We start from the raw sequence: 22,817 nt of genomic DNA on the forward strand, positions 1-22,817 counted from the left end.
CGCAGACAGTACGGTGTGATACCTATCAGCTTAAACACTCAGATCATTTGTATATAGGGCTCAGCCAGTTGCTTCTCCTCCCTAGGTTGCGGGTGTTTAACTGGGCTCCCAGGAGAGGCGTGTGGGACGAAGCCAAGCCTAAAGAGATACTCAACCTCTACACCATTACCAGCTTGGCCTGGAAGAAAGACGGATCACGCCTCTGCGCTGTGCGTGCTTTATCGATCACGTATTATTTGAAATCCAGAGTGTGACGTTTGAACAGCCTTTTGCTCTTTACTCCTTCGGTGGAGATTTGATTTGTTTTGTGTGTGCTTGTGTGTTGACAGGGAACGCTGTGTGGGGGAGTGGAGCTGTTTGACTGCTGCTTGCGTAGAGCCATCTATAAGAACAAGTTTGAGATGACCTACGTTGGCCTGAGCCAGGTAGAGACAGCCAGAAGAAAATGAAAATGTTTGTCTGAACCCACAAAGCTGAAGTATCTTTAATTTCCCAAGCAACGAGTAGGACTCGGGACCAAATAAGCAATTCCAGCCCTCACTTTGGTCTCTGCCACTTGCCAATTAATGTGATATGAAATTGGAAATAGCCAGCTGATTGTGCAATAGCAATAATTCAGACTGAATTAATTAAAATGCAAACAACAGTCCACGATTGCAATTTCAAAGTTAAGAAAGGGAGAACAGAAATGAAGGTTTTGAAAACAATCACAGTCTCTTTGGATTTTCTAATTAATTGATGGGTTACATGGACCAGTAAAGGGAATGTTTCAAATTTAAAAACCTATTGTATTTGTATCAATCTTAAGGATTGACCAAACATTCAGTCTGTTGTGAGTGATGAGCTCAATAAACTTGCGTATAGACCACAGCCAGTAGAGTTTTATTGTGCTGATTCATCAAGTCGTTCATTCAATACAAATGAAAATGTCTTATTCGTTTCTTTATTTGCATTTTTGTGTTCTCCTCGTTCCTGTGTTAATCTCCTTTTTCCTCTCTAGGTGATAGTGAGGAACCTCTCTTCAGGAACGCGAGTGGTCCTGAAGTCCTATCATGGCTATGAGATAGAAGAAGTCAAAATCATGGGCAAAGATCGCTACCTGGTGGCCCACACCTCCGATACTCTTCTTCTGGGAGACCTGCTGTCAAATAAATTGAGCGAGGTAGGACTTAAAGGGTCACTTCACCGAAATCACACCAAAAAAAACTAAACATTAACACTGTATAATCAGGTCCTTATAATACGCGTTAGTTAATGGGTAATAACGCCCTTATGGGTCCTTATTATATGCTTATTAACGTTATTATGTGTTAATAAGACTATACAAGTGTTAATAATAGCGTCATCAACATGTTTATCATTCGATTATGAGACTTTTTTTGTGTGTTTTTTCAAAAACATTGTATAATTCTTTCTTCAGATTTAATCAACCGTAAACCACATGTAGCGCTCATTCCAGTTGGGGGAGCTGCGAAAAGCATAGTTAAGTATTAGTAAGTGCATAATAAAGGATGTATTATCCATAATAAGGTATTGTTCTAGCTTTAGATCCGGTAGCTGCAAAAAGCATATTTAACCGTTAATAACTTAGTGCATATTTAACACTAACAAGTGCATGATTAAGTATGTAATAATCTTAATAAAGCAACAAAAAAAGGAATGACACAATATAAATATCTGTGTTTCTAATCCGATTAAAAACAATTATAAGAAGCTCATGAGGCTTATAATATAACAATAAACATTTTTATGATGTTATTAATAGTTTTATAGTATTATTAACACATTATAGCATTAACAAGCATCTTATAAGGACTTATAGGGGCCTTAATACCGATTAACTCACGCTAATTACGAGGAGCTTCATCTAAAGCGTTCCCAAAACGCTTACTTACTTTTAGATATCTAGCCAAAGCATATGTTTGAGTTTGTCTGCTGAGGTTTTCAAAGATCTGCCTCTGGGACTTCTGCCTACACGCTAATTAAATAGAGAGGAATGTAGTTTTGAATGTGGCGACAAAAGCCTTGAAAACTTTGGAGAGAACGTTGAAGACGTACGTTGTTCTTACTTCAGTCGTATTTTCATTAGAAACTGTCATCCTTCGCTGCTTCGAACAGCTTGAACGAAATCTATTCACCTCCTCAAGTTTGTGTCCCAACCTGTCCGGACATATGATGCGTACATGATTGCTTGTTTCCTTCACCCAATAAACTCTGCTGCCTCCCCTTCAGGTGCCATGGCCCGGTTCAGGGGGAAATGAAAAGTTCTTCTTTGAAAATGAATCGGTACGTACACAAGACACTTCTATCTGTGGGATTTTCCAATAAAGTTTACAGCAGTGCCAAGACAGTACTGGCTAAGGAGCAGTGGATTGTAGAGTGTAGTTACAGTTACCCCTGCTCCCATTTATATTACAAGCTACTGTGCTTCATTTGACTGCATTTGATGTTTCAGGTGTGTATGATTTTTAACGCCGGGGAGCTGAGCCTGGTGGAATACAGCAGCAACGAGATCCTGGGATCAGTCCGAACCGAGTTCATGAACCCTCACCTCATCAGGTAGGTCCAGTCACACGAAGCAAACGCACCATGTCAAGTAGGTTTCGAAAGAAACACCTCAACAGGTTTGTCCGGTTCCAAAAGTCATGATGCATGTAGTTCAAAAAACACTTGCTGCTAACACTAGCGTCACAGGTGCCTGATCATTCCTAATATGTATTCCCAGCTCTGCCCATTAGATGGCTGTATTGAGCTGTGCATGAATCTCAGGTGTCGGCACAGCCAGGCTTCCGAAGAGTCGGTTGAGCCTCAGCCTGCTAGTCGGCACACGTCCACGTTCAAAATATTCAGCCCTGTCAATAGTGTCATGACCGACGGTCCCCGGGTGACTGACTAATGGCCGACTGCAGTTGATGCCTGCAGATTATCAGCATGCCCTCACTGCTGCTCGCCTCTGGCTGTACGCTGTGGCATGACAACATCATGATCAGGGGTATCCTGGGATTTGAACAGCAGCCGAAGCCAATTATAACGAGCGGATGCTGGATTTAATACTTACATGTTGAGTCAGTGTAAATTCAAATTTCTATTTTTTTTTCTTCACTAAAGGTGTGTTTGTGTGTGTTTGCAGCGTCCGGCTGAATGAGAGGAAGCAGAGAGGAGTTGAAGACAACAAGAAGCTTGCGTATCTGATTGACATTAAGACCATTTGCATTGGTAAGAATGAGTGCTCGTCATTTCTGTTGTTTCTCAGAGCCTTTCATTTATTGATCGCTGTCGGGATGCAATGACAATTTCAACAATTGTAACAAAAAAAGTCCTAAAATACAAACTATAGCTTTACGTTACTTTCCAAATTCAGATTTATATAATCAACAAATACATTATGATGTACTATCATAGCTTAATATAAGACAAGCTATTATCTATCTGCGGGTGGTAAATTCATAAGCGACCCAGCAGCATATAAAGTAATTCAAATTAGCCCCATCTGGAACATTAAAGCCATGAACACATGAATGCATCAGTAATGAGAAGACATTATTTTGAAATATGCCATTCTGCAGAATAAATACCTTTTGTTTCTTTAAGTATAAGTAGAATTTTGAATACATGACTTTTTTTTGCACACTGTGGCATTGCTATTTTTAAGTAATTTAAATACAATATACAAATACCCACACACTTCAGCTTTTATCAGCAAAGTGTCGACCCAGCTCAGGTCTCAGGCAAGAAAAGGGATCCAGGGATTTGTTGGGATCCAGCATCCATCCCGATGGCATTCTGTGGATGTGCACATGACTATTGTAGCCATTTGTGCAATAAGAATTCAGATTTGACTTCTATATCACGGTCTATCAACCTGTACTTTAAACTGAATCTGCTGATTTCTACAGAAATTGAAAGATGTCGTTTTGCGAGATTTTGCAAACGTTTTTGTTTCATTTAGGTCAATGCACTTCCGGCTCAGTTCGGCACCATGGAAACAACGGCAGCAACAGTAGGTTTGCTGCCCCGCCTCCCCTCCGGAGCATCATACTTTCTGTTGCTGCCGTTACAGATACGGCTATTTTCCAAGTTACTGTAGCTGTCACAGGGATCCGCAATGAAAAAGGATTGAAAGATCTTGCTAAAGTACCTATGTATTTTTTTATTACATTTTTCCCCTTCCATATCCCTTCTGGGGCTCTGTACTTATTCTAATATATTCAATATCTTAAGAGGTCCATTATTCCACAGAAAAACATACTTAAAAACAAAGCTTTTTTCAGCCGTCGTAGCAGATATTTGCTTGCAATAGTGCCGCCCATATATGTATGTAGGATTGAGTCAGAATAAACTACAGTGTGTGTGTGTGTGTGTGTTCATGGTGATGAAGGAACATGTCACCCAGTGTGCCTCACTAACATGTTTCTTGTAGTTTTTGCACAACAATGGAGCTCTCTGGCACAGAGGAGCATCCGGCTGACAGCACTTGTATGTAGGATCAATCGATTGTTGGTTTTTGGTCTTCCTGCGGGATTTGTAAACAATAGGAAAATTGCTGAATATCTCCAGCCTTATCCTTAGATGCAAAAAAGTTTTTAGTTCCAAGGCAAGAACAGCTTGGCTCGTGGCTTCTCAGTCAACTCTTGCGGATAAACACGCGCTGTGGGTTTGTGAAAGGCCTTTGATTTGGAGAACAGCTTCAATCTGCAGCTTTTGAACGCTTTCGGATGCTGATGATGCTGCCACCGGTGTGCTTCTCTCTCTCTCCATAAATCATTTAGTGTGTCTTGTTTTACACACTGAGCCACACAGCTAGTTTTCACACACGATTAATCACCGTAATATTAAACTGATCCAACTACAGTACCGGTAACTGAAGTACATCATCCTTGAACTGTATCATTTCCATTAAGTGGACCACACTGCCTGGACCACATTACATTTTAATTAAAAAAAAGGTGATGTATCAGCAGACTTATATCAACTCGTTCCCCGAGGCAGGTACGTTTTTTTAAAGTAGAGAAACCGCCTGATAGAATCATAGATAATTATTACAAAATGATTTGGTTATGACTTGATTAAAAACACAATTTTAGCCAGAGACACTGTCATGCTAGCAGTCTGACTGCTGCTCAGTGAAAACCTGTCCTTTTCCTTCTGCCCCTCAGTGGACTTGGCCGGGGGCTGCAATCTGGGAACCATCAGCCAAAACTCCAAGATTGACTGGCTGGAGCTCAACGAGACGGGACGCAAACTGCTGTTCAGGGACAAGAAGCTGCGGGTGAGAATAAAACACCTCAGCGCCCTGAGGGATGGTGGGAGTGGAAATGATGGGAGAGAGGCCCTTAAGGGCAGACAGGGCATGATGATAGATAAGATGATGATTAGTGAAGTAGTGAGTCAAGTAGAAAAAATCCCCACCTTGGTTGGGGCTTGTCTAAAGTTATAGCCACGTCCATCACCCAAATAGTGTCTTGTGGCTTTTTGTGGAGGCGTTTTGCTCGTCCAGGTTGATACGATAGTATTTCAGAAGAACTGTTGGTGCCACGGGGGGGGGGGGTCTCAAGATAACTTTATTGTCACGCTGCAGGGATGAAACTTCATTTCTGTGGAGCCGATGATGCTACTTTTAACATGAACACAGTGCAAACAAGGCAGACAACACAAGGAGCAAAGAAACGCAGCAAAGCTAGCACGTGTGAAATAACTATAAGAAGACAGAATGACCAATTACCAATCGATCAAATATACGTAGAATTGTGCGGGGTCCTATAAAACCCTCCAGGTTGGGTCATGGTTAAATGTACCGAACAACATTTTTCATTTGTATTGCATTAAAAAAAATGCAGACATTTGATGGATAAATCACTTTGTTTATCTTCTTATCTAATTTAATTATTTCTAAGTGCAGTGCCCGTTCAGAACGGGCCGAGTTGCTCGGCCTGCGGTGTTGCTTCTTGCAGCTTTCTCGAGAGCGGCTCATCCAAACAACTTCACACCCGTGGGTCCTGAGTGAAACACCTGCCCTGACATAGCGGCATCCCCTCGCAAAGTTAGCTTTTAAGTAAGTAAACGCGTCACTCGCATGCAAAAGCTCACACGAACATCGACTGTGACCGAGCTTTACCCAGCATGCCTTTCGGCGGTGTAACAGTGACTAGGGTTTCCCTCTCAATACGCTGCCGTGTGTTCATAACACTACTAATATAATGAACAGTTACCCTAGATCTCAAGAGCTCGCACTCTACACTGCGCTTCCTTGGGTCCTCAGCAATGCGCCCGCCAAGCGTGAAATAGGAATAGCATTTTTCTAATGATGAAGACATTTCAAGCAGTTTGAACATCCATCAATCTGTCTCAGTCCGTCTGCATCGTTGTCCAGAGTCAGACAGAGTAAAGGTCCTCCCTCTGGAAGCTGGTTTATCCCAAAACGATCCTAGAGTTCCTTTGTTTTTCAGTTGCTTGTATCTTGTTCCACTGATTTGAGTGGAGAAACATACATTTCACCATTTTCCACTTCAATACCAAAAAACATGGAGAGAAGGTCTCAGATTTGAGATCCACAGCTTTTTTTTCGAGAAGCTGTGTGCAAGATGAGAGTGGCAGACAGCTGCTGTCAGTTGTTGCCCCGGGTTAATACATCAGTTTGATGTCTACGCCCTGGGGCAATGACATGGAGAACTCGGGTAATTGGGAATCCCTCTGGGATTATTGCTGCACCCTTATTTCATTTTGTTCAGGTAGTAATGTAAAAATTTGGTCCAAAAAGAACTTTAGTTGCACCAATTGGGAAATATTTATCAATGCGCACAAGTGACTTAAGAAATAACTCCAATACGCCAAATATTGGAAGTTTGAGGCTAATTAGAACCAGAAAGATAATAATAAGTCGTCACTCTCCCTCATATTAGACGCTCGAAGGTTTTGTGGTTCGTTTGTAGACAGAAATCCTTACTTTGAACTGTTTCTAGCCAGAATATTGACTTTAATACCTTGGATTTTAATGTGTTGTTTTTTTCTGAACAGATATATTCAAAACCTTTAATTCAGTACCTATTGTGCATAAATATTAGATGTGCATGCCATCCGTCTATTAAAGGGATAGTTTGGATGTTTTTCAGTGGGGTTGTATGAGGTACGTATCCATAGTCGGTGTATTAGCTGCAGGAGATGGCGGTCAGTACGCCCCTAGTTTGGAGAAACAGAGTACCGGCATGGAAGCGAATCAATGTGCTGCGTTGGATGGGGAGCAGCAGCAAAACATATTTTAGACATGTAAAAAAATCAATATCAGTTTAAGTATACGCTATATTTAGAATGTTTTCACAGCTTTACCTTGTTGTCGGACAGCTCTTTCAGACAGGGAACTGAAGCTGTTATCTGTGCTCTCTTCAATGTCACCAGACTCCTTTGACAAAAAAAACTGTAATTTGACCGCAAAGAACATAGGAGTCGCCGCTTGTGTGACTTTGGTGTTTTAAAGGGTTACTAATAACAGGGGGTCACACAATAACACAAACAAACGAATCGATCGAGGCAGCGGTGAACAAGCAACTCCAGTGTTCTGAGATGTAAAATTGCTTCTGTCAATGGAGCCCGGCGGCTTTGAAAGGGCATAGATGGATACAACAGCTTTAATTCCCAGTCGGAAACGGCTGGTTGACAGCAAAGTAAAGCAGTTAGAATATTCTAAGTACAGCGTACACCTAAAACACTTAAATAGATTTTTGACTTGCATTGCTTTGCTCCCGTGCTGGTACTGCTGTCTGTTTCTCCAAACTGGGGGCGTGTCGACTGCCATCTACTGTAGGTAATACTCTGAAGTATGGATAAGTACCTCATACAACCCCACATAAATACATCCAAACCATCCCTTTAGAATGGATACAAATGCAACAGACTGAAAAGGATTAATACTATTTCACATTCTTTGCATATTTGCATTTAAAGCATGTATTCCCTGCTCTTCCCACCAGTAAGAAATGAAAAAAAAGAAAGTTTGATTACAAATGTTTCTTTAATTGAAACTTGCTTCCAAGTGAACTAATCAACAGGCTGCTCTTCCTCACTGCATTAAAACGTGGCCGGCTGAGCTCCAGGGTAAAACTATAGATGCAGCCTTATTAAAAAGGGGGGGGGGGGGGGGGGGGGGAAGATATTAAGGCAGCTGATTACAACAGCGGGCGGTCTGTCATGCACACACGCATACATATTAAGTGCTGTGGGAGCCACTGTAGCTTATAGAATCGACATCATCTCAACTCATCAAGAGTATAGCAGAATAGATTGCAGTGTGAGTGTTCACATGGAGCCGCTGGAAGTTAATCAACTTTGTTCGAGCGATAGAAGTTCAACTGTGCGTTGTGAACTTTAATGTCAACACAGGGATTCGGGAGATGAGGATAATCACCGTGTTTACTACGTTAAAAGTGTTTTTGTATGTGATTGCTGTCTGTCGGGAGAAGTTCGACAGCCGTGAATTAAAAGTGGGATTGTTTTGACAGTGATATGTGCTGCAAGAGGCTGTTCAATCAGAACCGACACACCTGCAGTGAACACCGACACACCTGCTAGCTACAGGAGCTGGGAGACACATTTTGTTATCTTTGAGTCAGGCCAGCTGTTTGCCTCTGCTCCCAATCCTTAAACGAAGCTAAGCTAACCGTCTCCTGAACTCAGAGCGGTGTCAATCTTCTCATCTTACTCTGTTTCGTTGATAATGAAACTGACAATCAGCATCTCCCCCCCCCCCCCCTCCTTCCTGCCTCAGCTCCATCTCTACGACATAGAGACCGGCTCGAAGACCACGCTGCTGAGCTTCTGCTCCTACGTCCAGTGGGTGCCCGGCAGCGACGTGGTGGTGGCTCAAAACAGGGGAAACCTCTGCATCTGGTACAGCATCGACAGCCCAGAGAGCATCACCATGTTCCCGATCAAGGTGAGGCTTTGCTCTCTTTGTGAGTGTGAGTGTGTCGAGTATGTGATTCCACAATTAAAACGTCATACTGGCCTTTTTCATATTTTCATTTGACCCTCTACTGCCTGGTACTTTTCCCGTCGCTTTTGTAAAGCACGTGTTCCGTAAAAAATTGTGTAGCCTCCAAGCCCACGTTGAAGTAAACCAAGTGACATCACTGTGACATCATCAGAGTTATTTTGCCAGCGGTAGTTCTCCTTATGATGAATAAACTGACCTGTAGGTGCAGAATCAGCGGCGTTCCCCTTTGAATAAAGGAAAAATGCCATTAAAACTTCAAACCACTTCAAACTTCTGCTTTTTCTTTCACTCTCATTAATAATGAAAACCAGCCAGAGGAAGCTCTTGTGGTCCATCATTTGAATACATTTTTTTGTAGTGACTACGGATACCGCAGTCCTGATTCAAAGTATAATTATCTACTTATAATCAGCAAAATATATACGTAAACTATCAGAGTACTCGATGCGTAAATATGTCTCCTGTGAGTTTCATATTACTGTGTATTGTATCATTTGATTATTATTACCGATGCATTAATGTTTACGAAGCATTTTGCTCCAGTAGTCGGTTGAGGCGGACCCAGTTTAAAGTACTTTATATTCCGTTGCGTGCTTTAATCTGTCACAGTGCATCTATTCTTGACAAGCGTATAACTTGTCCTTGAGTGCAGTACTTGAGTGAATGCACTCTGTGACGTTCCACCACTGCAACGGCCGTCTCTCTAACTTTAAACTGGTTTCACTTTGCTCTGTCAGGGAGACATTGTGGATCTAGAACGAGTGGATGGCAACACAGATGTGATCCTGACGGAGGGCGTCAACACTGTGACGCACACCCTGGACCAAGGCCTCATTGAGTTTGGCACTGCTGTCGACGACGGGGACTATGACAGGTACGTTTGGAGTACTGTGACGGAAAAATCAGCCCCCATCACTGTCATTATCGTCGAGTTGAACATCCGTCCGGCCTTCCGACTACCGGTACTTGCTGCTTGTTCTGGGTCAGAGTCACGGTGACTGCAGGGCGAGCAGAACAGGCCAGATGTCCTTTTATCCAGCAGCTTCCTCCAGCTCTTCTCGAGGGAGCTGGCAGGATGGCCGGGAGGCGTAGTCTCCTCAGTGTGTCGTGATGTGAACACCTCCAAAGTGATGCTTTCAAATCGTCGCCACTGACCTCTCTCAGTGTGGAGGAGCAGCAGCTGAACTCTTCACTGCGGCTCTGAACTCTAAACAAAGTGAGGCCAGCCAACCTTTAACGGGACTTTGGTGATTTGTGCTTGTCTATCCGTTCGAAAACAATTAGTATGTGATTGCTGGTTGCTGGGAGATGTAACACACTTGCAAACAAAAAATATGATTTGTTTTGGTCAGAGGATTGTGCTGCAGGAGGCTGTCGTCACCGTCAGACCTGCAGCAAACACAGTCACTACTGCTAGATACAGTAGCTATAAGCTCCCCATCTCAGAATGAGAGTGTAGGTTGTTGTAAAAACGAGAACGAATTCATCTTTTTCAATTGATGAATTCATCCATCCATTTCCTGCTGCTTATCTGGGTCCAGGTTGCATTCGTTTAATTAACAACTACTTTTGTTGGACAATATGTCGTCCCAGAAATAATTGAGATGAATTGTGTTCTCGTCATTTTAAGACCATTTTATGCCACTGATTTAATGATAATAAATGTGAAAAGAATATGAAAATCTCCTAAATAATGAAAACATAAATCAAATAAAACCACACAACCAAAGTAATGATTAGAATGGACTGTCGGCCTTTGTTAACAGAAGTTAAACATGAATATTAAACATTTGGCACAGAAACCAAGTCCTTTTGTACTTATTCTTCCACACCTTCCGGTTGGTCAGAATAGGATAAGATAAGCCGCTAACATAAAAATGATCGAGGCCATGTCCGTATATCGTGCAGTGAGCCGATAGCATGATTAACGTGGCAGGCCATATCATAAGAGTTATTATGGCTGGGAAGTATTAAAACAAATGTGCCATAATATGACAAGGCCATATTGTGTTTTTAACAACCCAAGTCTCACAACTGTTTTTTCAAACACAGACCGCATCTGCAACACAAAATACTGTCGTAGCTAACTTTGGCCTCACTCAGCTTTACATCCGTGTGTGTGTGTGTGTGTGTGTGTGTGTGTGTGTGTGTGTGTGTGTGTGTGTGTGTGTGTGTGTGTGTGTGTGTGTGTGTGTGTGTGTGTGTGTGTGTGTGTGTGTGTGTGTGTGTGTGTGTTGACAGAGCCACAGCATACCTTGAGACTCTGGACATGTCACCAGAGACCGAAGCCATGTGGAAGACCCTCAGCAAGCTGGCTCTGGAGACTCACCAGCTGCACATCGCAGAAAGGTCAGCGAGACACGCACACACAACCTCATACTTTTAATGTTTGTGAGGACTCTCAATGACTTTGTGCATTGACTCTTAACTTAACCATCACAACACAAATGGCTGACCCTAGCCCTAATTCTTATTCCGAAACCTAGTCTGACCCCTCAAACAGGCCTGTCCCACAGTGAGTGATTGGTCCCCACAAAGGTAGCTGTACAAGGACACACACACACACAACCTTGCAAGCTAATGTCTCTGAGCTAATTACATTCTTTATCAGTCTTCATTGTACGTGAGACTTATCTTTGTGACTGAAGATAATGGAGACAACAAGGGCACCTTGGTCACCTGCAATGAAAAAGCTTTTGGACACACACACACACACACACACACACACACACACACACACACACAGCAGATGACTGTGTTTCTGCCTGACCCCCCCTCTCTAACTTCATGAATCATCAAAGACATTTAGCTCTCTCTCTCACTCCATATTTCTCTCTGTTTTGAGAAACTTTTAAAAATTGGAATTCTCTGTCATTAATAATGCATATGCTGTTCGTTAGGCATCGGCCTGATTTGCATAAATCATGAAATTGGGGGAAGAAACGTTTTTGTGTGAAGTGTGTAATGTTAATGAGGGAGGGAAAGGGATGTTAATGAGGGAGGGAGGGAAGCGAGAAAGAGTCAGACAGGAGTTTTCTAACTTGTTTTTTTTTTTACTTTCATAACTTGTTCATTAATCTGATGCAACTGTTCAGAGAGAGTTGGTAATAAAGTGGCCAAATGCTAAGACGAGCCTTTTCATCTCGCAGCCCCTCCGACTGCAGCGTATCTAAAGGCTAATTAGACAAAAGCTGTAATTTATCTCAGTTCATTGAGTGGAACCGTTTTTTCAGAGCTTTGACTGGACGATATTACCTTCCTCCTTCACTGAATGTCTTCTTCTTCCTCCCTCTGTTTTTATTACATGTCCTCTCTCTCTCTCTCTCTCTCTCTCCTTTATCTTTTATAGGTGTTTTGCTGCATTGGGGGACGTCTCGACTCTGCGTTTCCTCAACCAAACAAACCAGATTGCCGACAAAGTTTCACAGGAAATGGTGTGTTTCGTATCACAACAGATATCTCAAAACTGACCATGTATACAACAAATGCAGGGTTTTTAGGGTGGTATGGAAATATTTATAAAAGTTTTTAAATGTCATAAAAGTGAACAAATTAAAGTAATCAGAGGAGCGTGTGTGTGTGTGTGTGTGTGTGTGTGTGTGTGTGTGTGTGTGTGTGTGTGTCTTTTGATCAGGGAGGAGATGGAACAGCGTTTTTCCAAGTCCAAGCCCACGTGGCGATGCTGGATAAGAACTTTAAACTGGCTGAGATGCACTACATGGAGCAGGTCGGCGACACGCCCCGTACACACTTCCAACATGTATATTTGTATATAATATGTAGAATTAATTGCTGACGCATTCTTGACAAACCAAACACAAAATTCCGCAAATTGTGCTCTTTAATAGCATTTGAATTGTTGTGATTTCAAAAGCAATAAAATGTTTTATTTCAAATGAATATACCATTATCTTCTGTCTGTCTGTGTTGGTAACACCTGTGATTGGTCAGATAGTTTACCCATAAATTAGGAGCCCACGGTTGAGCTCACCACATCAGGAACTCTGAACGCAGTGTATCAATATCACACCTGCACTTGCTTTATTATTTGCAGAAGTCAAGATTGTGCAGCACTGAGTCAAATGTCGTGATCTCGTTTTCTGCAGAATTCCATCGACGAAGCGATAGAGATGTACCAGGAGCTCCACATGTGGGACGACTGCATCGCCGTGGCTGAAGCCAAGGTAATAACGCACGGACTCAATTTACACTTTGCGTTTTACCTGAGGGAGATGCTGTTATTGCATGCTGGCGTAAACACCCTGGACCATAAACTGGGCTTTTAACAACACACCGCTGACGTCCACAAACGCTGCCGACAAGACTGTCTGCCGTCCGCGAACTCAAAGCACTTTCCGTCGTTGCCCCCCCCCCCCCCCCCCGCCTTCTGCTCTACAAAAGTATAATTCGTCCCATTCTCCTATTGTTCCCCCATTTTTGTTCACCATTATAACTGCCTCCTATAGGAACAAATATATACGCCAACCTTAAGGATAACAATAAAAGGACCAGAGCCATTACTCGTAGAACACACCCCATAGCACAAGACCACAGGCGCCCCCTCAACCCATTCTTTACACTGCCTCAATCTGTTCGGGGATATAGATCCCTGGGCCTGGAGACGGGCAGGCTGTGGGGGGTTTTGTCCGCTCTGCCATTGCATCACTCAACAAAACAGCCAGTTTTCTAAGTCTTGAATGCATTCTCCTCAGCGCAGACTTAATCCTGTACACAAAAAAAAAACGAGAACCAGACGCAAACTGAATTGAGTTTCAGGTCGACACTTTTTTTTCCCACCTCTGTTCGAGGTTGGGCGTGAGTTAAATTTCTGCGCTGCTGGATCTGTGCACCATTTTAATTTGAATTGGTCCTGGTAGGTTCCCGACATGATAATAGAGGTCTAAAACCACACGTGGAACCTTTTAAAGGTTTCACGAAACTCACTTGTGTAGATATAAAGGGCTCATTCTGCGGTATGGTAAACACAGCGATTCTTCTTTCCAGGTGATTATACACGAAAGAAAACATACTTATTAATGTTCCATTTCTGCCAAAAGATCCCCATAATGCTACACACTGGGCCTTTAACTGCAAATGATTTAAATATGGCTACAACTCAGTCTCATCAATCTGTTGATTACATCAGAAAATATATCTTCTCGAAACCCAAGCTAACATTTTCAAATTGCTTATTTCCAATTAACAGTCCAAAAAGCTAAAGATAATAAATGTACAACGGTATTTTAACAGCGAAAAGCAGCAAATCAAAGTGAATATTCAAGATGTCTTCAAGAGCTTGCTAAATGGCTTAAAGATTACATTGTTTTCTCTTAGTCAAGTGTTTCAGCACTAGATTTGAAGCCATGTCTCACGTAGAAACAAACTCCACCCTCAACCCCAAAAATGACTCTCTTAGGGCCACCCGGAGCTGGACAGCCTGCGTGGGAAACACTACCAGTGGTTGACGGAGACGGGTCAGGACGAGAAGGCCGGCGAGGTGAAGGAGATCGAGGGAGACTTCCAGGGTGCCATCAACCTCTACCTGAAGGCCGGACTGCCGGCCAAAGCCGCCCGACTGGCCATCAGCCATCCGGAGATCACCAACAACAGCGACACCGTCGGCCGCATCGCCGCCAATCTCATCAAGGGAGAGTTTTATGAGCGGGTGAGTGGACTCTATCTGTCCTAACTATCTGTCTGCCTTATTTATTGCAGAATTTATCCCAGCTAGTATCCTATGCCGGTAAATCTTCCTCCTCCTTTTTTACCTCATCTCTCTCTCTCTTCCTAACAAATGCCAGGAGAGGAGAGGTATTAACAGAAGAACCTTTTCTCCTTCCTTTTTTTGTTTGCAGTTTTACACTCTGTCTCCCTCCATCTGTCTGTTATTTCTCTACGTATCTTTCTTTAGCCGTTTGTCTGAGAACTCAGTTCTCCTCCCGGAGCCATCTGTGTTTCTGTAACAGGTGGGAAGGAGGGAACGAAACTTCAGAACAAAATGTGTTTGCTGCGTTTTGATGGTGTTGGGTTTCATAAGTTTAGGTGTTTTGAGGGTCGGCATTCTGTATATTTTCCGTATCTTGCAAAGATCACATGTTGTGCATTCTGTTGTTGAAGAAATGTGTGAAATGTGTGACCTAAGTGAATTAAGTATGTGGACAGCCAGACATTACACCCATATGTGATAGTTTAACATCTCTTTCCAAAGTCATGGTTTATTTTATGTGTCGCGATAACAACCTCCAGTCTTCTGGGAAGGCTTTCTACGAGATTTGGCTTCCATCTAGCCACAAGGGAATCAGTGACTGATGTTGGGTGATCAGGTCTGGCTCACAGTCGGTGCTCCAGTTCACGCCAAAGGTGTTGGATGGGGGTTGAGGTCGGGGCTCTGTGCAGGCCAGTCAAGTTCTTCCACACCAAACTGGCTAAACCGTTTCTTTATGGACCTTGCTTTGTGCGCTTGGACCTTGTTGCCATGAATATCGATACGAACCTTGAAAAGCAGCCCAAACCAAAAGTGCACAAACGTATGTGTCACAGTTTCCACATACTTTTTTTTCGGCAGTATAGTTTCCATTCCCAACAACCCTGACTTATATAATATAATAAATACAATGATATGCTCTACATCTTTGACCAGGCAGGAGATCTGTATGAGGAGATCAGAAACAACCAGAGAGCTTTGGAGTGCTACGTCAAAGGAGGTGCCTTCAGGAAAGGTAAATAAATGACATGTAGATAGCATGAATATGCTTCGCCTATATTTTGAATAACTACCAAAAATGTGTATGTTTGGTGATTTTGTTTGTCATGCTAGCAGCTTTAGGGAGGGCAATGTCGATCGATTGGTCGGTCCGCCGCTTTGGTCCAGACTGAATATATCAATAACTATTGGATGGATTGCCTCACTAGTTGGTACATGCATTCATGAGTCCCAGAGGAGGAATCCTAACAACCCTGGTGACCCTCTGACTTTTCCTCTAGCGCTAGCGCCAACTCCCATCAGCCTCAGCTGCACTTTGTGTCATCAGCAAATGTTAGCATGCTAACGTGCTAAACCAAGTACCGGTACCTGCAAAACTAATGACGTTCCCATTAGCCTCAGCTGCACTTGCGTTACTACCAAATGTTAGCATGTTCGAATTGCCATTGTGAGCATGTTAGCATGCTGACGTTAGCATTTAGCTGGAAGCACAGCCTCACAGGGCAGCTGGCATGGCTGGTTGTACATTCGCCATAATTACAGTATTTATTGTAAGTATACAAGCATCATTTTCAAGTACAAAAGGTACAAGCAATATCATGTGACAAGATTTTGGACAATAACAGGTGGACGCATGTTGTTTAGTTGAGTGTGGGTTTACACTACAGTAAATGTACAGTATATTAAGTAAAGTTTCTGCTTCCTGTAGCGGTGGAGCTGGCACGCCTCGCCTTCCCCGCTGAGGTGGTGAAACTGGAGGAGTCCTGGGGAGAATACCTCGTCCAGCAGAAACAGATGGACGCCGCCATCAACCATTTCATTGAAGCAGGGTATGTAGTGTAGAGGAGTCAAGAGACAAATATTTGGGCAGATGGAGAGGAGGAAAGACGACACGTTAAAAGAAAACATCAGAGACGGCCGATAGTTCTTTAAATCATCACCAGGACCATAATAGATGTCTTTAAACATGATTATATTCCCCACAAATACCAAATAAATACAGTGCCCAGATTTTTATTCTTTTCAAGTTGAAAAAGCATCAGAGTAACTGAATTTTGACTGTGGGAAGCTAAAACTCTCCACAGAAACAAAGGTTTGAAATGTACGTCTTCTGCTGCTAGTTTCTCCTGCCAGAAAAAGTTTCAATCCGTGCCTGTCTTAATAAAAGTAACTTAAATCCTAACCAAAGTTAATTCACTTTCCACAATTCAAGTTGGCTGTGTTGTTGGAGCAACACAATCAGATAAGATAAACCTCTATTGATCCCCAGCGGGGAAACTCTGTCGTTGCAGTACCACAAGGATATAAATAAATACAGGTCAGTATAAAAAGGAACAGAAATAAATACTAAGAGGTACATAAGCTAAAATATGAAAATAAATGGAAAAGTGCACACAGTAGAGTGCTGATCTTCCACCAGGTTTTTCTCCCCTCCCAAACAAAGAGTGGAACCTTCAGTTGTCCCTCCTTGGCTCCCTTACAGTCAAGATGGCGGTGAAGAGATTCATTCATCTCGTATTCCGCCAAACTCTAGTAAATCATAACACAGCGGCTATGGAATTACTCTGCAGATGCTCCGGTTAAAAAATACGACCAACCTTTTCCATGGATGTCAGTTTTTGAGCCACGACAAAGGCCAAAATGTAGTCTAGGTTTTTAGCCTTGTAGTTTTTAGTAGGGAGATGGTTTTAGAAGGTCAGGTGAGTGAAAATGTATGGATACACACAACACTTAAGTCTTCTCTGTTGTCTTTCTCCGGTCCACCCTTAGCTGCTCGCTCAAAGCCATCAAGGCGGCCATCGCTGCTCGTCAGTGGAAGAAAGCCGTCCACATCCTGGAGCTGCAGGAGGATTCGTCGGCGGGGAAATACTACGTGACGATAGCTCAGCACTACGCCTCCACTAAGGACTATGAGGTGAGAGAGGAGGGACGAGGCGTGAGGTGGCTTTGTGGTTCGGTGAGCACCTGAGATTCCTTTTGCTCCCTGAACACAACCACAGGAGAGTGAGATGGAGGCAGCCAGAGGGATGAAGTAGGCAGTGACATTTTGCCATCAGCAATTCATTTCTGCACATCTCCCTGGAATACATACGTTCACCCATGACAAACACACACACACACACACACACACACACACACACACACACACACACACACACACACACACACACACCACCCTGAATACATTTCAAGCATAAAGTCAGAGGATCAGCTTTAGCTCGGTCTCCGTGGAGCATTGTGGGCTGTGTTTGCTCGCGGGTGCTTTGGCAATAATGACAAGTTAGATTGTTTTAGTAGTTGCCAGAAATATAGTTTAAAAGAAGAGGAGAAAGACACAATCTGGTATAAATACAAGGAAAAGAAAAAAGGAGGAGACGCAATGATGGTGATGGTGATGATGATGATGGCGAAGCGTACTCTGCTCATTCTGATGAGCTCAGCTGAGCCAAACGGCCTCCACAGACTGTCAGCCTCTGAAAATAGCCGGCCATTTCAGTCTGTTTGCTCTGTGGGCACATTCACAGAAAGTAATTAAGATAACAGGCTCTCTGCTTTCCAACTTGTGGAAGTTGCCGGAAAGTATAATTCAGTCCAAACTAAAACAATGGAGGAAGCTCACACCTGTGATGTCAGTGCAGAAATTATCGCGAAAGGAAACAATGACTCAACGTTTTTGCTTCGTTGATGCCAGTGTTAGAACAGGTTCAATGTGAAATACGTTTTTTTACGTAGCAAAAATCTGGTCGTGGTGGATTGTTTTCCCTTTTCTTTCTGCCCAATCTTTCCTAAATTCTTCCATTAACAGAGTGCAGATGCCTGCTCTTAAATTAGCTCTATATGTGTATTTTGAGCTCTCTTTACCCTGCAGGAATGCCATTCTAATATATTGATGTGCTGTGGATGTGTCAGGAGGTTTAAAAAAATGTTCTTTTCCCAAGTGCCTCCCAAACGAATGTAAAATATGAACTTCTATATAGAGATCTTATGATATTCAGCCTGTATTTTATATTTTCTGAGTGCATTTTGTGTGTATTCTGTGTGTTTACGGCCTGTAGGTGGCAGAGCAACTGTTTGTGAAAGGAGGTCACATCAAGGATGCTATAGACATGTACACGACAGCAGGACGCTGGGAGGAGGCTCATAAGGTTAGTATGGACACAAACTACACTAACAACTGTGAAATAAACAGAGACCAATTTGGATTATTCAGGCAAAAACACAGTATCAGTAACATGTTCCCGTTTACAAAAAGGAAAATAATAATATTAACATATAAATTTAATTTAATTGATAATGAAAACAAATGTTTTTGACAGGATAGTAATGGATATTTGATCCCAAATGAATCCCATGATGACAATCATATGGATATTTTGGCCACTGATGTCGGTGTAGCTGTGAAACAAAAAGCCATGGCCATGTTTTTTTGGTGCATTTTGTCTGCAGTTGGCGGTGGAGTGTATGACAGAGGAGGAGGTCATGGCTCTGTACATCAGCAGAGCTCAGGAGCTGGAGAGAGATGGGAAATTCAAGGAGGCCGAGAGGTAAATGGATATTTATTTATAGTAATTTGCTGCATCATCGACCACTGGGTGCATGAAAATGGAGCGAGGCAAAGTAATGGAGCGAGCCAAAAAATAAGGAAAACGGTGTTTGACGTTGGACAAAGTGGAAATTTCAGACCCTCTCAGTTAAACTAACTGACTCTTTATTATGTCGCGACTGAAGTCTTTTGGCACTCGAACATTCACCCCCCCCCCCAGTTACTCAGTTACTATGGCCGTCTATGTGTGTGCGTGTTTGTGTGTGTGCTCGCAGGCTATTTGCCACAGTGAAGCAGCCTGACCTCGCCATAACCATGTACAAGAAGAACCGGATGTTTGATGATGTCATTCGCCTGGTGGCCAAGCATCACCCCGACCTGCTCACGGAGACCCACCTGCACCTGGCCAAGGTACATTAGTGTAATGTCATGGAGCTTCATGACCGTGTATTAGGGCCATCGTAGGTAGAGGAAAATTACAGAGTTGGGGAAAGGGGTAATTATTTTACCTTGCAGAGCAGCTGGATTCTCGCGATGCCAAGATCCCGCGAGAATTGCGGGTTCACATATCACACATATCGTATACATTTTTTTATAGTGATGACGAGGTCGGCGTAGATGCTGCAATGGCATCAGTTTTATCAGAACTGGAGAGCAGTTCCCCATTGAACAAAGCGCAAATATCAACACTGAAAGCTTTTCTCGATGGAGAAGATGTTTTTGCTGGCTTCGGGAATAGTTTGATTGACAGATGGCGCATCCAATCACCTGCCAAGTCTTTTTAGAAACGGTTTTTTTTCCCCAAAGAGTATTCAATCACGGCTTCTCAGATGGTTCTGTGTAACAAACCATCTGGTGGGTCAGGTTAGGTAATATTCAGAGGAAAAAATTAAAAAAGTAATGAGAATACACTGAGATTAGAGTTGTAAATTTACGAGAGAAAACTCACACAGAAAAAAACTCTGATATTCTCTGAGATTATAAAGTCTTAAATTTGCAAGAATAACACATAAAAAATACCACGGACGTCACCGTTAAACAATGTGAGAACACGAGCCGCACGGCGGGCGGTGGCGAGCAGTTTCGCCATGACACAGGGAGCTTTTGTAACTTGACTTTACATTGTTCAATCTTTCCCACATTTCACATGCTGGATAGGAGTCCAGGACTGAAGACATCCACATGCCAATATTGAGTCGTAGCGCCACCTCCTGACAACAGGAAGTCAGCCTCAAATGACAAAGATCATTTGATTTACATGAAATTTCCATGGCGTGGTCTACACGTGCTGGACAGCAACACGACGTATAATCAGTGTGAGTTCTCTAGCACCACATAGTTGACACAGGAGATAGAACAAAATTCGCAATACATCATTTCCAAGCAGTAAACGTGTCCGATGAGATTTATTTGTACGGCGCTTTTTTACAGACACAAGTCACAAAGCGGTATTTCAAACATAATGGGGCGAAGGCCTGTTCATCACACTTGCAGCTTTGATTTTTGTTTTCCTTCTCGTCCCATGGTTGTCATTTTCAGTGGCCGAAGGACTGTTGATCTCTTGCTTGGTGTCATTATGTTTACGCTGCTCAGCGCCCTCATTCGCAATGGATGAGGTTTCCTATCTGAAAAAGCTCTCATAGGCTCCAGTTCTGGCACCCTTGCAGCTTAATCACATTTTCTGTCTTTTTTTTTTTTTTTTTACTGTTCTCATGTAACAGCAGACAAAATGTTCACAGTTTTGTGGTTGTCCAATTAGCATGTGAGAATTGCACTGCAGTGCTTTGAACTGTAATATTAATTAGAAATGTCTCTAACTGAGAATTCTTCTCTGAATTCAGAAGAAGAAGCCCATGAAACAAAACAATTTTTTTGAGATGCACACAATTAGACCACACGCATGTCTAATTTTATAACAAGGAGCTTTTAACTGTGGAACAGTCTCAATGTAATGCTGACGCCTCTATATGACCTACATAAGCAAACGAGGACCATCAGCAAGAATGTCGGCTATGTAGTTGTCCTTAAAGCCGGTCATCGGGACTAATTCCCTGCAAAGGAGACCCGGGCCGTATTGTTGGGCCTGCTGGACGGAAGGGAGGCACGGGAGAACCAGAACCAGGACTGAGCGGGGTAGACTGTCAGACCCTGCTGCAGTAAAATAAGAGGTTTTGTAAAGAGACTCTGGTGGTGGGAAGCACTACCACCTATGTCCAGAGAGGCCACCAAAATCAACACAAAATTAAAGCTCCCCATAGTAACTTTAAGTACAGTACCGGTACTTGATTAAATGACCGTAGTTACATTCCGCCGCTCACACTCTGAGACCTAAAGTCCCTTTTAGCTCCCGATAGTTGCAGCAAAGAAGATTTTAAAGAAATCCAAAAGAGTTTCATCATTAAGTAGTTAAGTTGGGTTTCTTTGCTTTTGTCAGCAGTTCTTTTTTGCTGTGTCACAAAAAGAGTACAGCCGAAGGGGCATGAATTACACTTATCAGCATTAATGTATTAGACTAGTAATGTGTAATCATGTGGTTTTGAGAGGTCTTACTGTCCCTGATATGTTGATGTGCGTGGTGTAAATGTGTTTTTGCAGGAGTTGGAGGCTGAATCCAGGTTCTCGGAGGCAGAGTACCACTTCATAGAGGCTGAAGAGTGGAAGGCTGCCGTCCACATGTACAGAGTCAACGACATGTGGGAGGATGCATACAGGGTAGATATTTGTTTTGTTGGCTCGATAGCTGTTAGTGGCTTTACATCTCCAAAGACATCTAGAGTTTTGAGGCATACAGCATAGATCAAAGAACAAAAAAGGTTCTCCAAACAAATACTTACATCACCAAAGTAAATTGGAAGATGCTATAATCACACAAAACACTTACTGGCTTTAATAAAAAGCTTTAAAAAATTTTGAGATTGCTATATCATACCATTTTTTGTGGTGAATGTCATTTCACCGGTCAAATTAGAAGTCTAACATGTATTTAACTTGCTTCCCTGTGTGGCGCTTCATTTTCACACAGAAGTTATAATTGCTGACAAATACCGTACATTAATAAACACATAAAAGGTTTTTATAGCTGCGTATAACTACATTATTTTGTGTCATAAGCCATTTATTCCATACATATGTACAGCTTATGAATGCTGAATAGGAGGACGTAAATTAAATTGAGATCAGACTTCATGGGCACGGCATCGTTACAAGCCTGTGCTTCCCCCGTCCACGGTGTTTATTGCGGCTGCTGCTCTGGGAGCACAGTGCAACTTTATAGCTGCTATCAAATGTTTTTCTCTGGGATTATCTGTGGTGAAGGTGCTATAGGGAGCCATACTGCCGCAGGGCTCCTATAGTGATATATATATATATATATGTATATATTTACCACATATATTTTTGTGTGTGTCAGGTGGCTAAGAGCCATGGAGGTGCTGCAGCTCAGAAGCAGGTGGCCTACCTGTGGGCTCGGAGCCTGGGAGGAGAGGCGGCCGTCAAGCTGCTCAACAAGTTCGGCCTCCTGGAATACGCCATTGAGTTTGCCTCAAATAACTTGTGAGCTGCGCCACGACACATAGACACAACAT

General features: G+C 42.7%; 1 protein-coding gene across 1 annotated transcript in view; it reads left to right on the forward strand.

Moving 5' to 3' along the window:
* Positions 1–22,817, forward strand: part of ift172 (intraflagellar transport 172) — a 38,102-nt gene that overhangs the window by 2,863 nt on the left and 12,422 nt on the right. Inside the window, exons 9-30 of the mRNA XM_079290231.1 lie at positions 86–209; positions 330–425; positions 1,001–1,162; positions 2,233–2,286; positions 2,456–2,559; positions 3,131–3,216; positions 5,157–5,269; positions 8,759–8,926; positions 9,724–9,860; positions 11,228–11,335; positions 12,336–12,420; positions 12,621–12,713; positions 13,093–13,170; positions 14,403–14,651; positions 15,627–15,705; positions 16,399–16,519; positions 17,460–17,604; positions 18,746–18,835; positions 19,137–19,234; positions 19,509–19,644; positions 21,829–21,945; positions 22,643–22,785. Of these exons, the coding sequence (XP_079146357.1) occupies positions 86–209; positions 330–425; positions 1,001–1,162; positions 2,233–2,286; positions 2,456–2,559; positions 3,131–3,216; positions 5,157–5,269; positions 8,759–8,926; positions 9,724–9,860; positions 11,228–11,335; positions 12,336–12,420; positions 12,621–12,713; positions 13,093–13,170; positions 14,403–14,651; positions 15,627–15,705; positions 16,399–16,519; positions 17,460–17,604; positions 18,746–18,835; positions 19,137–19,234; positions 19,509–19,644; positions 21,829–21,945; positions 22,643–22,785 (2,586 nt within the window). The remainder of the gene's footprint in view (positions 1–85; positions 210–329; positions 426–1,000; positions 1,163–2,232; positions 2,287–2,455; positions 2,560–3,130; positions 3,217–5,156; positions 5,270–8,758; positions 8,927–9,723; positions 9,861–11,227; positions 11,336–12,335; positions 12,421–12,620; positions 12,714–13,092; positions 13,171–14,402; positions 14,652–15,626; positions 15,706–16,398; positions 16,520–17,459; positions 17,605–18,745; positions 18,836–19,136; positions 19,235–19,508; positions 19,645–21,828; positions 21,946–22,642; positions 22,786–22,817) is intronic.

Source organism: Melanostigma gelatinosum (assembly GCF_949748355.1).
Source record: "Melanostigma gelatinosum genome assembly, chromosome: 19".
Lineage (NCBI taxonomy): Eukaryota > Metazoa > Chordata > Actinopteri > Perciformes > Zoarcidae > Melanostigma > Melanostigma gelatinosum.